General features: G+C 33.0%; 3 protein-coding genes across 5 annotated transcripts in view; 2 read left to right on the top strand and 1 right to left on the bottom strand.

Annotated features, from left to right (window-relative positions):
• The first annotated feature begins 1,675 nt into the window (after positions 1–1,675).
• LOC106769496 (protein bem46) lies at positions 1,676–6,475 on the top strand. Of its 2 annotated transcripts, none has more exons than XM_014655135.2 (8): positions 1,676–2,142; positions 3,327–3,362; positions 3,463–3,541; positions 3,666–3,720; positions 3,822–3,938; positions 4,918–5,082; positions 5,330–5,561; positions 6,085–6,475. In XM_014655135.2, the coding sequence occupies exons 1-8, from the start codon at positions 1,905–1,907 to the stop codon at positions 6,108–6,110; spliced, it is 948 nt and encodes a 315-aa protein (XP_014510621.1). In that variant the 5' UTR covers positions 1,676–1,904; the 3' UTR covers positions 6,111–6,475. The 2 variants fall into 2 exon arrangements, with proteins under 2 accessions (XP_014510621.1, XP_014510622.1); XM_014655136.2 differs by having other exon boundaries at positions 1,677–2,142; positions 5,995–6,475.
• Positions 6,476–7,611: 1,136 nt separating this feature from the next.
• LOC106766502 (protein PLASTID MOVEMENT IMPAIRED 1-RELATED 1) lies at positions 7,612–12,027 on the bottom strand. The gene is made up of 3 exons (XM_014651225.2): positions 11,734–12,027; positions 9,182–11,535; positions 7,612–9,087 (listed from the first exon to the last, which is right to left on the bottom strand). The coding sequence occupies exons 2-3, from the start codon at positions 11,530–11,532 to the stop codon at positions 8,031–8,033; spliced, it is 3,408 nt and encodes a 1,135-aa protein (XP_014506711.1). The 5' UTR covers positions 11,533–11,535; positions 11,734–12,027; the 3' UTR covers positions 7,612–8,030.
• Positions 12,028–13,780: 1,753 nt separating this feature from the next.
• Positions 13,781–15,988, top strand: part of LOC106765848 (uncharacterized membrane protein C776.05) — a 4,865-nt gene continuing 2,657 nt past the window's right edge. Inside the window, exons 1-6 of one of the 2 annotated variants that reach the window (XM_014650608.2) lie at positions 13,782–14,003; positions 14,107–14,208; positions 14,381–14,438; positions 14,542–14,642; positions 15,264–15,359; positions 15,434–15,527. In XM_014650608.2, the coding sequence (XP_014506094.1) occupies positions 13,911–14,003; positions 14,107–14,208; positions 14,381–14,438; positions 14,542–14,642; positions 15,264–15,359; positions 15,434–15,527 (544 nt within the window). In that variant the 5' untranslated portion in view covers positions 13,782–13,910. Of the gene's footprint in view, positions 14,004–14,106; positions 14,209–14,380; positions 14,439–14,541; positions 14,643–15,263; positions 15,360–15,433; positions 15,528–15,988 lie in introns of both variants that reach the window. The other variant, XM_014650609.2, reaches the window with a different exon arrangement.

The following is a 15,988-nucleotide window of genomic DNA, read 5'->3' as shown; positions in this document are numbered from 1 at the left end:
TAATTAGACAATGTAAAACACATTTAATCTATAAAAGTCATTAATGTAATGTTTGAAAACATTTTATGTGTAGATTTCAGTATGCCTATATTGGGTGTAAAACAAGACAAATAAAGATAAGAACACGATGCACACTAAAGTATTATTGTGTATTTTTTATTATTATTCCTCAAATAATTTTTAGTAATTTCATTTTTAAACTTTAATAATTTGCTTTACCAAAAAGAAGTTATGTTTTCAATAGAAGAAAGTGGTCATTTCTCCTCATTCTTACCAATGACCATCAAAAATGCTCAACCTATTATTAAGGGTCTTCAAAATTTTGAATGATAGGTAATATTATATACATATATATTATTCTTAATTTTTTAATTTTATAATATTTTTAACTATATATATTTTCTCTTTTCTTTTATTTTATACTGTTTGACTTACCATAAAGTTAATTCACATATTCAATATACTTTCTCTCATATCATAATCTTTGTGAAATTATTTTGATGTATGTAAATTAAATATTTTTTATGTTTTATATTTGTTTTTTTTCTTTTTAATATTTTTATTTATTATTTTTTTAAATGAGGATATTAATTTTTAATTTAAATATTAAATAATATAAACTTTTCATTTATCTGGTAATGTAAAATTTTTATTATTTTTGTTCTCGTATTTTTAATTTTGTTTCATTTAAAAACCTTTTTCTATTTAAATGATGAGAGTATATAGACATTTAAAATTTGAATATCCGTATTTTTTTAATTTCTTAAAAATAATCTTAAATTTTAATAATTTTATTTTATTAACTTTGTAAATTTACAAATGTTTTGGTGTTATCAAATTTTATCTATTTAATTTGAAATGTGTATAATTATAATTTTTTCAAAATATTTTATATTAAAAAATGAAAATACATTAATTGTGATTTTATAAAAAATAATTAATTAATATCAAAACAATAAATAAAAATTACCGTTATGAACATATATCTATTGGATGTAGATATATGAAAGAGAATAATTTTTTCTTTAGAAATAAATATAAAATAATAAAATCGTCCCATTACCATCCTAATTATCATCATACTCTAAGTTCTCTTAAAACACAATTTGCCATTAAAGAGAATGTGAGAATAAACGAATAATATATATATATATATATATATATATATATATATATATATATACTTATTTGTTTATTTAGAGTAATTGAGTAATATCTATTTATAATATATACTATTTTATTAATTGGTATAATCAAATCCTATATCTAATCTAACCTATTTATTTCGCATGTGCTGTTGAAGAATGATTTAAATTTAAATGATTAAAATATAAGACAACAGAAAAAAAATGTAAACTTAAATATTTGATTAAATTTATGATTCTTTTATATTAAAGAGGCTAAAGTTAAAAAGAAATATAAAGGCTGAAAGTAAATATTACAAATTTAAAAAATAGAATACAATTTAACCAAAATGAAGTGTGACTTTTAAGTTTTGAAAAAGAATAAAAAACAATAGACTATTGTTGTGCAAGGAAAAGGTCAAAGAGAGAGGGAAGGGTCTATTCCCATAACATACATATATACATATACATGACATGATCTGAAATGGGTAAAAGTAATAGTAATGATATGGTATATGTGTATAAGGATGGTATGATATAAATACGAAATCCATGGGCATAGGATGTTAAAAGAAGTCATAGGTATTTTTTGGTATTGGCTAGGGGTTTCCGGAGAAAGAGAAAAGAGAAAGGTGCCCCAATTTTGAAATCAAATCCCAATCACTCTCACACTCACTCACTTCAATTCTCTTCTTCTTCTTCTTCTTCTTCTTCTGTGATGACAGTTCGAATCAAGAATTGAGGCAAAGCGAAGATCAGAGTGAGTGTGTGAGAGAGAAAATGGTTTCGTATGTGAACATCCTGTTGTACGGCGTGGGAGGGTTGGTGGTAGCAGGGATGGCATTGCTGGTGGCGTTTCAGGAGAAGCTCGTCTATGTTCCGGTGCTTCCAGGTCTCACCAAGTCCTACGCCATCAATCCCTCTCGTCTCAGACTCACCTACGAGGACATCTGGCTCCGCTCCTCCGACGGCGTTCGCCTCCACGCCTGGTTCATCAAGCTCTTCCCCGATTGCCGAGGTCTTCGCCATTCTCTTCTCACCGATTTTATTTCATTTCCATCTTCTACTGACTACTTTGCTGTTACTGTCACTTAATGTTTTCTTACAAGTTTAATTGATTCATTAGTGTATGGCTTGGAATTGGAGAAACGTAGATCGCAAACAAAATATGGGATTTGTTTGTTTAGATTGGATGGAGCTGAGTTATCTTTATATTGAATGTTGATCCAATTGTCTGTGCTCCTTCTAGATTTTGTTTATCTCGTGTAGTGTTGTGTGGTTGGAGCAATTACTGTTGTTTACTTTGTGAAATTTTTCTCTTCCCGTGCCGTACCTACCTGCGTTGTTTTAGTTAAATCGAGGAATAATTGTTTGGATGTTAAGCGGAATTTAGTGCTTTAAACCCTAGGATTTAGCTCTTTTTAAGAGACTGAGCACACTTTAGAGGATTGAACACAGATACATTTATTGATTAAAAGGCCATCGGATTGGATTTTACCAAAAGGGCAAACTTAGATACGGTTCTATAGATTTTTTAGTGGTGTTAATCAAAATTAGAGTTTTATCTTTGTAATCTATGTTGACATTTGATGCAAACCTTAATTTCACGGGTTGCTTAGGTGGAACACTAATTGTGATTGTAGCATAATACCAAATGTGCCCAAGGAAGTACCGACTTGGGTTGGTATGAGTGGCGAGAGTCCGAAGTTGCTGTACCAAACTGGCTAGGGTTCGGTTCTCTCTCTTGAGAATGTAGAAAGCTTAAGCTGAGACGGGATGCTCATCAATATAATACTTGTCAAACCTCTGAGGGAGATAAGTTCTGTGTTCGATGGGGTGATACTCTTTGGTAATGAATAAAAAAAGAACCTAAGGAACTTCATCTGAGATTTATCCCTGATAAAGTAGAAGTACATCACTTCTAGCATAGACCTCTTCAGTAAAGTTGTTTCAAATTTACAATATTTATTGCTGATTTTCTAATTCGAGTTTGTAACTGTACTTTATTTTTAAAATGTAACCCTCAATTTAAAGGAGCTAAATTGCGAAGGCTCATTATTTGAGGATTTAGAGTACAATATCTTCATCAAGGTTTCTATGAATGAACTTGCACTTTGGCATATGCTCCTTTTTGTATTCGTTGTTTTTCTGTACTCTGATGTTGTTCTGATGAAGTTCTTCTTTCTTATGATCCATTTACAGGTCCGACCATTTTGTTTTTTCAAGAAAATGCTGGAAGTATCCTTATTGTAGATAGATAATTTGTCATAGTTTTCACTTATTTTTACTTGATCAGGTTCACTGTGCTTTTAAAGGCCTTGACTCCTGATCTTTTTAGATATTGCTCATCGTCTTGAAATGGTTCGAATAATGTTGCAGCAGTTACATTGCAATGTTTTCATGCTTTCTTACCGAGGGTATGGGTTGGCCTTGGCTCCCTAATCATGATTTTTCCTTGTCTCTCTGTATTTGCATATTCATTCTTCTAAATGCACATGTCACCTGATTGCATTGGCACTAATGTATGATTCAATTGCATAGTTATGGAGCAAGTGATGGTTATCCTTCTCAACGTGGAATCATAAAGGATGCTCAAGTATGCTTTTTGATTAATAGTAATTCCTATATTTTGCTTTTCAAATTATTTGCTTTTTTTTTTTTTTTTCTTTTTCAATTTTACTACATTCTTGTGCCCAGGCTGCATTAGACCACCTTTCCGAAAGGTCTGATATTGACACATCTAGAATTGTTGTGTTTGGACGATCACTTGGGGGTGCAGTTGGAGCTGTACTAACAAAAAATAACCCTGACAAGGTACCCAGCCTCTGAAAGTGCATATTTCAATGCTCATGTTTTTCTTGGTAAAATTTCAAAGAGTTTTTGATTCAGTTGTCAGCAGATAAATGTTTCTTTAGAGTGTTAATACTATATGTATTATAGCTTGTTTGATTCACAAGGTATATAACACAACCACAAATAGTTTACCAGTTTCTTTTGTCTTGGATAGATTCATTGATCATTTCATGATTATCCACATTATGAGAGAAAATAATATTGAACTTGTTTATCTATCTTGTTTCAGATGATTAAGTCAGATATTGCTTGTTACTGATAGGATTGTAAATTTATGATTATATTATTGCTTTTCAAGTGCTCCTAAAAGTCATTTCCTTGAATAGGTTTATGTATGCTTAATTTTTTTTTAGTTTATATGTAGTAAGCTTCTGCATATTGTTATTGGTTGTGAAATAATTTATGAATTCCATCCTTCAGTATTTTTTGGAATATTATCATGACACATTTTACTTACTTGCACTATTGGTCCAATCGCAATAAGATTTCTTATAATTGGCTTCAAGGTGCCAGTTTTTGACACCGAGTTTGGCGAAATATCCTTTTTTGAATAAAAAATTAACTTCAATTTTTTGTATGCGCTCAAATAGGTAAGTGAACTTGAAGAGCTGTGAAAATGGTCATTGAACCTTTCTTTCCTCTCAATATTTTTTAGATTTTTGTATTCATGTATGACGAGTATCACTTTTATTGCTTTGATCTGTATTCACTAATTAATTTAATTTCAAGCAAGGCTTTACACTGCAACTTGTTGATAGCTTCATCTTCACTTTTATGTAGAAATATTTTTGCAACTAATTTTAAAATCACTGGTCTAAAAAAAAAAATACTGTGCAATCTGCTGGTCTGTTATTCTGAAATTTAGCCAGGTATCTCTAGCAAAATTTGTTTGTTCACCTTTACTTTACATTCTTTGTTAACCTTCTTTCTGTGTTTTTAGGTTGCTGCTCTGATACTTGAAAATACATTCACGTCTATATTGGATATGGCTGGAGTTTTGTTCCCCTTTTTGAAGTGGTTTATTGGAGGAAGCTCTGCAAAAGGTCCTAAAGTGCTCAATTTTCTTGTACGTTCCCCATGGAGTACTATTGATGTTGTTGGCCAGGTAAGGGATGCTGGAAATATAATTTTTGCCTTTAGAATTAGGTCACTTGGGCATACTGACTTCTTTGATCACAATTAGATGGAAGTTAATTTTAAACTTCTAAGATCTCCCTTTATATTGGTTGTGCTTGAGTGTGCCAATATGTGTGGAAATGCAGATTGTATTTTTTGCTTGTTACCGACTCTTCTGTGTGTCTGGCTGGATTCATGTGTTTATGGATCCCCTTTTATGATTATATTCATTGCAGATCAAACAACCTATACTATTTCTCTCTGGATTGCAAGATGAGATGGTCCCCCCATCACATATGCAACTGCTTTATGCTAAGGCAGCTGCTCGTAATAATCAGTGTCTCTTTGTGGAGTTTCCTACTGGCATGCATATGGATACTTGGGTGGCTGGTGGTGATCACTACTGGAGAACAATTCAGCAATTTCTTGAACAGCATGCCCCAGTGCGAAAGGAGCAAAATGCAAATGGTAATCTTTTTTCTTCATGCTGTGTTTTAAAGCTAGGCCAGTAGCATGGATGGGTTAAGAGCGTGGAATAACTTTTACTTCGTGTGTGTTTGGTTTGCCGTTTATAAGGCACCAGAAGTACTTTCACACTTTCCAAAGCAAAAATGGAGAAGGAAAGTATATTGGTGGATTGGGAAAGACGTAGGTTACGTTCGACCCAACTTTTCACAAACATTGCATGAATAATTTACAATTTTATATTTCAGATGTGAAAGTTTTCTTGTTCTTTTTGTCTTTTCCTTTTTGTTAGGCTCTGCATCTACGATCTGTCCTTGTGTTATTCTCTAACTTGATATATCCTTTTTGCGATTGATATTTGTTCCTCTTTTAACCACACTGCTGGCAATACTTTTTTATTTTTGCGCTTGCTCACTTGTTTTAATACTGCTGCCAGATATTGGGGCGAGATGATTGGCTGGCATTAAATTATTTCAATGATACTAATTGGCTAACTAAGGATTCACACAGTTTCTGTCCTTTGAAGTTGCTGCTCGTGAGAGCTCCATGTGAGAAGCTGCTTCCTACTTGGACATGCTGCCCCACGTCAAGGTATATATCATTGAACAATTTTGATTGGTTGTGGTTTCCAGAACTTGGAAGATGCGCAGACAATTTGTGCTACCCTTTTCCTATACTGTTACGGCATCTACATTTTGGGTGCCTGATCGAATTTGACAAATGACATGTAGAATAATAATTATTTACGTAAGCTATATTATATATACATGTAGTGTTTGTACTATACTTTGCCTATGTTCTTGGTGAATGGGTTCATGCTTTTCATACTAATGCACGCTGACAAGTGATTGGGGAAAATCTGGCTGTTTAGTCCTCTTTTATTTAATGTTATCTTTCATTGATTCTTTATGTAGAAATTTGAATGTCCTATTTAAGGCGTCATTATTTTGACGATGATTTGAGCTAACAGGTGCCTGTCATGTTTGAGTTAGGATGATGACTATTCGTGTAACCGTTTTCAAACATGTTTAAAATCTTCCAAGTATTCCACCATTTTTTAAGGCCCGCGGATAAGGGTTACATATTTAGTCAGAAGCATAGGATTTTAATAAATTACTTTGATTATTACCTGAATATATGCATCGCGCTGTTGATGCTTAAGCGCCTAGGAAGAAAGTGTGAAGAGAAAGAGGTCTTTCGCACTCTTTGAAGGTATGTCTCCTTTACACTCTCGGGTCAGAGGAAAGGCGAAATCGATGGAAAAAGAAAGGGAAGATAAAATATTATTTGTTTAAGAAAATTCTAATGAAGACTTTTTTTGGAAGTCTGGTACTCTTCTCCCTTAAAAATTGGTGTGAAATGATAGGAAAATGTACCTTTTTTTCCTTTTGTTTATAAATGTTTTATAATGAAAAGTAATGAAACAAAAATTTTGGTTTTTTGAATTAAATTTGGTAATTTTAATTAAGATAATGATATTTAGACAACGTTTTTTTAACAACATTTAGACATTGATTACGCTGTGATTGGTCAAAAATTACTTGACAATAATGTTTATGATTAATATTATTGATTATGGAGTAATTTTTGACCAATCACAGATTGACATGTAATCAAAGTTTAAATGTTGTTAAAAAAATGTGTTTAAATATCATTATCCAATTAATTAACACAAGAATGTTTTTACGCAGTGTGTTTTTTTTCCTCACTAGTCCAATAACTGAAAATAATTTCTATCCTTATTTAATTTTCGGTATAATATATTTCTATTCTTTTTTCTTTCATTTCACTTTTCTGTATATTTTAAGTCAAAATTAAACAGTAAAGTGAGTATTAAAAAAGTTATACTTTGATAAACTTTCAAAATAGGGGAGTGATAAAAATAATAAAGAGAAAATAGTGGAATAATATGTGTTTACGTTTATACGTGTTAATTTTTTATGATAATAAAAAAGTAAAAATATATAATTAAAATTTAATTATCTTTTTTAGAATTATAAAGTTAATTGAGTTTAAAAAGTAAAACAATAAAAAAAAAAAGTTACATAAAAAGGCAGTTACAAAACGCAGGAGTAAAACGGTAAGGAAATGTATTCACCAAAAAATCATTGTAAATAACAGTCTCTTTATTAATGGTATAAATAAAAATACTGTATATATATAAAACTATTCTAAAATGCACCGGTCCGTTTAGAATATTTAATCTTCAGCTTCAATTCTATTTGATAAAACCCTTTTGTCTGGAACTGCAAGAAAGGAAGGTTCGACTTGTTCAAGCACGTACTATTTGAGCTCTGAATGTTGATCGTAAAGAATCCATGACATTAATAAAAGAACTCAAAATTAAAAAATAAAAATAAAAATTAGACCCATATGGAAATTAATTATTTTTTGATAAACTTACGATAAGTAATATATTTAAGGAGTAGACAGTGAAAGATGTACACTTAATGATATTCGGATTTCTTAGTTTTACCAATTCCATCTTGTGAGTGTACCATAAATACGAGATGATATGCTCCACAATGAGTCACCCGGTTGCCCGTTTGTGGTAGTGATTGGAGCATTTGACTTGAGCACTGGATTCTCAAAGTTCTTCCCCATTCCATTAGCAATCAACCACCGGGAAGCAGATTGTTCTTGTTGTCGGCGTCGTCCCGAACTGCTCCAAAACTTCCTTTTCTGCACACCTGCAACATGCACTTCTGTAATTTTGAATTGAGGAATGCCCTCTTCTTCACTACTTTTCACTTCTCTCTTCCCCTTCATCTCCACCTTCGCCACTATTTCACACTCATCACTTTCCTTCCCTGCCTCACACAACGGCCTATAAATCTCTTGCTTTGGTTGGATGAACACTCTCTCCACTTGTATAAGACCAAGCATCGGTGTCCCAACAGGCTCATAGTTTCTCAGAGGATCACGAAGCTGCTCCATGAGAGCTACTATGAATTTGTTTCCTAACAAACCATATTTCCTCCCTTTTTTTGTCTCTCCCTTTGAACTCTTCCCACGTATCAAGTCAAAAGAGTTTGCATGATGGGCAGCAAGAAGTTTGTATGTATGCTCACTGATGTTCTCTATATCATCATCGATCTCACCAGAATCCAACCTCATCCATTCATCTAAAGTCAATGATAGGGCCATTATGTCGTCAACTCCTTCATATTCATCACTGTTGCTGTTTTTCATATCCAACAATTCCATGGCAGCAGATCCATCTAGCCCAAGGGAGCCCCTAGTACCAGCCCCCTTGCCTTGCAGAGCTGAAATATCCCCATAGGATTCTGCAATGATGTTTGATGGTGCATCCCCATTTGACATCCCAGATTGTATTCTCAAACCCTCCAGTGAAAGTGCTTCAATTTTATCCATAGCCAATAGAGCAAGATCTGAGCTTCTGTGGTCTCCAGCTGAATCTGAACTGAACTTATTAGGCATTTGTCCATCATATAGAATTCCCTTCAAGCCTTTCTGCGCACAAGTAGAATCCTGTCCTGTTACCAAATTATGCTGCACATGTAATTGCCTACATAGAGCAGAGAAAAATTCAACCATTTGAAGGAATGAAATATTTCATATTTTACTTACAAGACAAGTGCTGCAAAAAGGGATAGACAAACCTGTATTTTGCCCCCAAGACTGGCTTTGCTTCCCTTGATATTTGTTGCATTGTCTTTCCCGTGATGTCTTGTAGAGGCATTAACTTGTTTGCCTGCTTGGAAAGTTTTTCAATTCCCACAGAAGCAAAACACTGCAAAATCTCCATTATCCCAGTACCCATTTCAGCGGGCACCACAATTGGGTTGGAAACCTGCATGATTAATGTTCCACCAGCTCTACTTTTCCTGAAGAGTGTGGGATTCATTGACCGTAGAAAGCCCCCATCTTCGGTCTGAAGAAAAGGACCTAAACCCTCTGCTAGAGGAGGTAATGGTAGAGTCTCTTCGGGAAGAAAATATATTGGACTTCCTAAGCCATTATGATCTTTTTTAGGAGAATGCTGAAAAGCCATCTCATTCAAACCCCATTCATGCATTAAGGCTTTTGTTTCCGAGTGTTCTAGCATATGGACCTTCTGTTTGCTCCTCACATCCTCAAACTCGATTAGATGCCCTTTGTGTACATCTTGCATTAAGGATGCTGACTTAGTATCCTTAGAGAACTTCCAATGCTCAGATCCATAAGAAGAATCATTACCACTATCTGCTTCATCATCATCACTGCCTATGTCAAAATCAAACAAAGAGAAGCCCTCTGAACGAACTTCATTCTCAAATTGTCTTAAAAGGAGCTCTCTTGGAGACTCTGTCTCACCTTCAAAACTCAAACCCCTTGGACTATTGTCTATGCCAAGCATACTTAAAAACTCACTGGCAACTGATTCTGTAACATCATCCAAGCTTTTTGACTTTCTCAACTTATCTTCAGATTTGGCTTCCATGGCTACAGGAGAATCCATTGCCGCTGTCTCCAACTCTAAGACACTAGTTAAAGCAGATTCTAGTTCTTGCAGTAGGTGTTCTTTCGTTGGCAAGTCATCCTTTCGATTAGAAAATTCACGTACCACAGCACTTTCCTTAAAATTATCGTTTAGTTCTTCAAGGGAATCTTGGTTATCATGGTCTTTAAAAGATACTTGTATACCAGTATTATCAAGGGTCCGAGTACTGTCAACTGTGTAGACATCGATAAAAGCTTTTCCAATAGATTCCTCTAGTTTATCATGTTCATCTGATGAAAATTCAATGCCCTTGTCAAGAACAGAAAATTCATTACCTTCACATTCTTTGAAATTTTCTATTCCAGAATCAGGTAAAGGATAGTCATGTGGCGTAACTGTGTCCAGGTTTTGTTGAAACACAAAAACTTCTGGTTTGTCATGCATTGGACTGCATGTTTTTCCCTCATCGCCTTGATTCTCTTCTGCCTTGTCCTTTTCATTATCAAATGAAGAACAAACAACTGGTTTGATCGGGTCGATGTTTTCTTTAATTCCCTCGAGTTCAGGTTTGCCATGCAGAGGACTACAACTCCTTTCTTCAACAAATTCTTTACATGAGATGTATACTGGGCTGGTTCGAGCTGAATTTGATGATGGCAAAACCTCATGAAGATCTTTCACCTCATCTACATTTTGAGATGAATAATCATCACTGGAAAAGCTTGGCAAATCTTTACTCCCATCAACCTGACTAGGTTTTTTATCTGGTTCCAACAAAGGCATACCATTTTTCTTGGTAGTTAGTGCATTAAGAGGATCACAAAGGTTGTCTCTGGCAGCACTAGTATTGTCACCAACAATGACATACCCAAAACTGACATTCATTACTGCACCCCTTGCTGTTCCTGATAGTCTAAAACTTGTAGTCCATATCCCTGACCTTTTCTCCTCTTCAAGCTCTTCCAGAGTGAGAGGAAGCAACCCTGTGAGGTCCACTCTGTGCTTCCCCAAATCAACTTGTGGGACACCCACCTTAGAAGCATAGAGCATAAAAGGCTTGGCTTCATATTTGGCAGAGTTTTGGGGTCCACTCCTACTTCCATTGATTGAGCAAGTGTGTGTCAAAATGTCTTGAAACTCAGCCACACCTTGAATCACCTTGGCCGGAGGGGTCACCAAAAGCGTATCCTTCCTCTTCCAATACACACAAAGGAAAGAATCACTGAAACTCGAAGGCAACCCTTCAATCACATGGACTTTTACAGAAAAACTACAATTGAACTTCTTACTGCGAGACAGGGAAAGGGCCTTCAATGATTTCCAGTTCCATACAGACTTCTTATCCTTACGTAAGTTATCTTCTTCGCTATCTTTAACCTTTGGTTTAGGATCAAATAACTGAGATTTCGAAGATTTTGAATTCTTGGAAGAGCTTTTCTCTCTGCGCAGAGCTTTGTCTACGGTTTCAACATCTTTTAATGGCAAATTGTTCTCTTCAGCACTACTTTTACCACCTTCAGCTGTAGACATTATCTTTTGTCCACATAACAACAGAAAGATAAACAGAAGAAGTTAATTCAAATCATACATAACATGATCCAGAATTCAATTTAAAAACAAAAGAGAAACATTCATGAAACATGAAAACGAATATAGAATGAAATAAAACAGACTAATGAATTTCATTTATGAAAATGGAACAAGGACATGAGGAGTGGATAGGTGGATTACCGGGTCGGGTTGGGAAGGATCGAAAACATCACAAGAAGAAGGTGGAAGCAAAATTCAAAACCTTCAACGAAAGAAATAAAAAAGATCCAATTTTGATAACAAAAAAAGAGCTATTTAAAGATGGCATTGGAAGAAAGAAACATATCGTAGATGTTGTGAGCAGAGGTTGTTGTAATGTTACGTTGTCGTTTCCTTCGGTTATCTAATCCAACATTTGCCGCTACTGTTTTCAAACAATAAAACATGAACGGACAACATTTCCATTCGGACATTCCTCAGGAAACAAATAAGAAAGTTGGCAACAAAATTTCGAACCTACATTTTTCCAAGTTTTCATTATTATCAAATAAAAGTTATTTTAAATTTACATAATTATGCATAACATTTATTAAATACATAAAGTCACATGATTCTATAAATTTAAATATAATTCACTCTATGATAGAAAATAATATATATTTTTTAAAATAAAACCTTATATAGTGTCTAAAACCTTATATAATGTCTAAGATGTACTGATTTTTTTAGAGCATTTAGAATAAAATAAATTATTGAAATGGTCTCAGATTTAAGAGTATATATTTAAACTTATAACAGCAATGACTTATCTGTTCTCAAATTATGATATTTGAGATTTTCATCACTCTCAGTTCCCTCTTGTACTTTTAATATAATGTTCCCGTCATTTTAGTTACTCAAAGTTTATGTCTATATTTTAAAATGTACTATTTTGGTGTCTATAATGATAATAAGTGAATTTAAATCTAATTTAATTTATAAAATTGATTTACATCTATTTTTTATCTTTAATTGATGTAAAACTTTGAACAACATATATGTGATAAAAAGATTCTTAAATGGATTTTATTTTTAAATATTTATTAATTTTTATAGTTTTTTTAAATGGTACGAGTGTCATTTAAAAAAATGATATTGACTTTATATTCAATATTTAAAACATCAGTATTTCTCATACTTAAATACATGACTACGTAAGTTATAATATATTAATAGATCACACTAGAAAAAAGTCAAGACAATCCAACTTAGTAGAATAAAATGGACGAGTTATTGTAATTTTTTTAATCAAGTGTATCCCATTTCTTCAAATAAAAAATCACTCGAATATGAAAAGAAAAACAGATGATAAAATCATTTGATATATATGTATAACAATGGAAAAGTTATTTTAACTTGAAACTATCTATTTCCTCAAATAAAGAATATTATTGAAAATTTATCCAGCTTATAAAATATATTTTACTCAATACGATATATTATATTATATCTTATATTTAATATAAATATTAAATAACCCACAAACCAAAATATACGTACAACAAGTGTTTTATTGATAAAATATCCATATAATATAATTAAATAACTCCCATTATTGCTTATTTTTTTAAGACGACAATTTCAATCAATAACAAGTTATTTTAGTGTCAGCTTACATCTTTTAAATTAATTTTATTTGTAAAAGTTTAAGTACTGTTCAATGAAATCAAAGATAAAATATATTTGAAAATGAATATTAAATTAAAATGTTATAATATTGAAATCATCACTAGTATGATAGAGATGATGTTGATTTGTTTTTTAGCAATTTAATTATGTACAACTACAATACGAAAAATTATTGCATTTAATGTGTATGTGACTGGAATTTTGTACTTGGATTTTTCAGAAGTAGCACCTGAGTACAGATATCAGTTAGATAATTAAACCAAATTTATATTTAAAACATTAGCTTATTAAAATATATATCTATATATTTAATATATTTTTACAATCTCTTCAACAATTGTTTCTTTTTTTCAATAATTTCCAACGAAGAATCTCTGATTTAAAAATATCCTACACAGACTAATTTCGTACGTATATACATCTCTTTTAGTTGGTATTGTATAGGATAAGATAAAATAGTAGTGAATGATTAATTAAAACATTATTTTGTTACACGTCACGCTGAGAAAACAATCATGAAAAAAAAAAAAAAAACCGGTTTTGGTGTAAGTGATTAACCAGAAAGTTCCATTTTTTTTTAGTAAAAAGCTTTCATGGCAGGTTGATTTGCTTGTCGTCAATTGTGATAGTTCCAATCACAACACAACACCGCCTTTTCTCTCTCTCTCTCTCTCTCTCTCTGCCTTCGCCACTGTCTACTGAAAATTGAAATGTCTGATGCCGAAGACCATGCAGATGCAGCAGACTATCCCAATGGCGAATCTCCTCCAAAGCTGCCAAAGAGGTTCAGAGACAGATCTAAGGTAAAATATCAATCCATTTTTTTTGTTTCATTTTGGGTGTTAGATGTTGTTGGTTTTTGCTTTTTACGATGTGGGTTCTCTTTTTCTTGTTGTCTCTGCGAAGGAGATGTTGTCCAAAAAAGCTGTGCACACCAAACAAATGCTTTCCAAACAGGCTGTGAAGATTGCCAAACAAGCTGAGGAACACGAAAGGTTCATCAACAAGGTGCTTTTTGCGTTTTCCCATTTCACTTATCGTTTCAAAATGTTTTCTTTTACAAAAGTTGTCATCTGGGTGTTGAAAAATCCAATGGGTTTATTGTGGGGAGTTTGACCCTTTGCATAGTCAATATTGAACAACCGCTTTAATTGTTGTTCATTCGCTCGTTTGTGTTCAGGTGACGCATCTCGTTAGCGTCCTCGGTTTTGGGGGTTTTTGCTTCCTTTTAGGGGCAAGTAAGTTAGTTGAAAACTGTAATTGATGCATGTGCTTTGTTTTGGAATTTTTTTTTTCTGTGTATAGATTCTTAGTTTTTTGGCACTCTGTTTTTCTTGCCAGGACCCCAAGACATTCCCTATGTATATTGTGTGTTCTATGTCATCTTTGTTCCTCTGCGTTGGATATACTACAGGTTCAAGAAATGGCATTACTATCTGCTGGTAACCCAACGTATCTAAATTTTGTTTTTGAAGTGTACTGTACCTTGTCATGTCTTGAATCACTATTTGATTCTGGAATCTTATGTTTTTTTGAGGATGAATTTAGTTAGTGTCCACAATCATTTGTGATAAGTGACTGTGATCAATAATCTGTTTATTGGGGAGTACACTTTTAAAGTTGAATGAGGCCATAAGAGTGCAATAGCCATCGACACCAAAAAGGTATTAGGCAATTATCTGATTGAATATGTTGAGTCTTAGACAGGAGGGACATCCTTAGTTACGAATATGTTACAGTTATTACCAAATAACTAAGATGAAAGGTTAATTGGATTATAAATATTTGCTTACCATATCACTTTTCTTTCTTATGTGTTGTAGGCCAGTTAAAAAGAATGTTTAATTGCGAATTACCAACTACCAACATGGTTGTGATGTGTTATACAGCATTTAGAAAAGATGTAATTACAGACAAGGGCTTTGACAATTTAAACTGTGTTTCCCTGTGTTAATAATTAAAATCGTTGCAATAGTTTCTCGATTCCCATTAATTACTAGCTCACTCTCATGCGGATAGAGTACTAATACTGTTATCGAGTTACATGATTGTTTTTGTTTCAGGATTTCTGCTATTATGCCAATACAATATTCTTGGTTGATCTTCTTTTTTACTCAAAAAATGAGAAGCTTTTCATGGTTTGTTTTGCTTTTGCTGAGGTAAGAACGTTATTTTTCATGGTTGAAGAACGATTCATCTGTTAAATCTGTGTCTTACTCAAGAGCTTTTGCAGGGGCCCTTAGCATGGGCTTTGATTGTTTGGCGCTGCAGCTTGGTTTTCAGTTCTCTTGACAAAATTGTCAGTGTTCTTATCCATCTTTTACCTGGTAAATTATACCACCTTCTTATAGTTTCTCTATTTTTTTTTTCAGCAAGAAAAACAAATTCTGGGAAATTGTAGGCTTCTGCTACAATAATTGTTGACTTCTACCTTCAATAGTCAAATATTGGGTGTAAGATTTATCTTCTTTTTACCTGGAAAGGAATGTTTAGTGTTATGTTGTACGAATGTTGTGAGAATATACGAGAAACATGAACCCATATCGTATGGCATCATTCACACCAAATCGATGTTAATTTTGTTGGTATCGTAGGGGTTAATTTTTTTTAAAAGAGTTTAACGCAGCGGATTAAAATACAGAGAGCGTACAGCGTATCAAGTCACAGTTGAAACAATTTTGCCTTTTTAATTTTAAACAATTTTCTTTCAGAAAATTTACCAAGCAGATAACGTGCGTAAATAATAAAATGAGTATAGGGCAAAAGAAAATCACACAGGGATTTTTAT

This window comes from Vigna radiata, chromosome 7 (assembly GCF_000741045.1).
Source record: "Vigna radiata var. radiata cultivar VC1973A chromosome 7, Vradiata_ver6, whole genome shotgun sequence".
In the NCBI taxonomy this organism is placed as follows: domain Eukaryota; kingdom Viridiplantae; phylum Streptophyta; class Magnoliopsida; order Fabales; family Fabaceae; genus Vigna; species Vigna radiata.
Note: the sequence above shows the minus strand (reverse complement) of the source record. Positions and strands in the feature narration are given on the sequence as shown.

Excerpts from the sequence above, each read along its gene's own strand:
- LOC106769496 (XM_014655135.2), top strand. The coding sequence starts at position 1,905 with ATGGTTTCGTATGTGAACATCCTGTTGTACGGCGTGGGAGGGTTGGTG. Across the intron at positions 3,939-4,917 it reads CAAAAAATAACCCTGACAAG|GTTGCTGCTCTGATACTTGA; the intron begins GTACCCAGCCTC and ends CTGTGTTTTTAG. Across the intron at positions 5,083-5,329 it reads CTATTGATGTTGTTGGCCAG|ATCAAACAACCTATACTATT; the intron begins GTAAGGGATGCT and ends TATTCATTGCAG.
- LOC106766502 (XM_014651225.2), bottom strand. The coding sequence starts at position 11,532 with ATGTCTACAGCTGAAGGTGGTAAAAGTAGTGCTGAAGAGAACAATTTG. Across the intron at positions 9,088-9,181 it reads GTCTTGGGGGCAAAATACAG|GCAATTACATGTGCAGCATA; the intron begins GTTTGTCTATCC and ends TGCTCTATGTAG.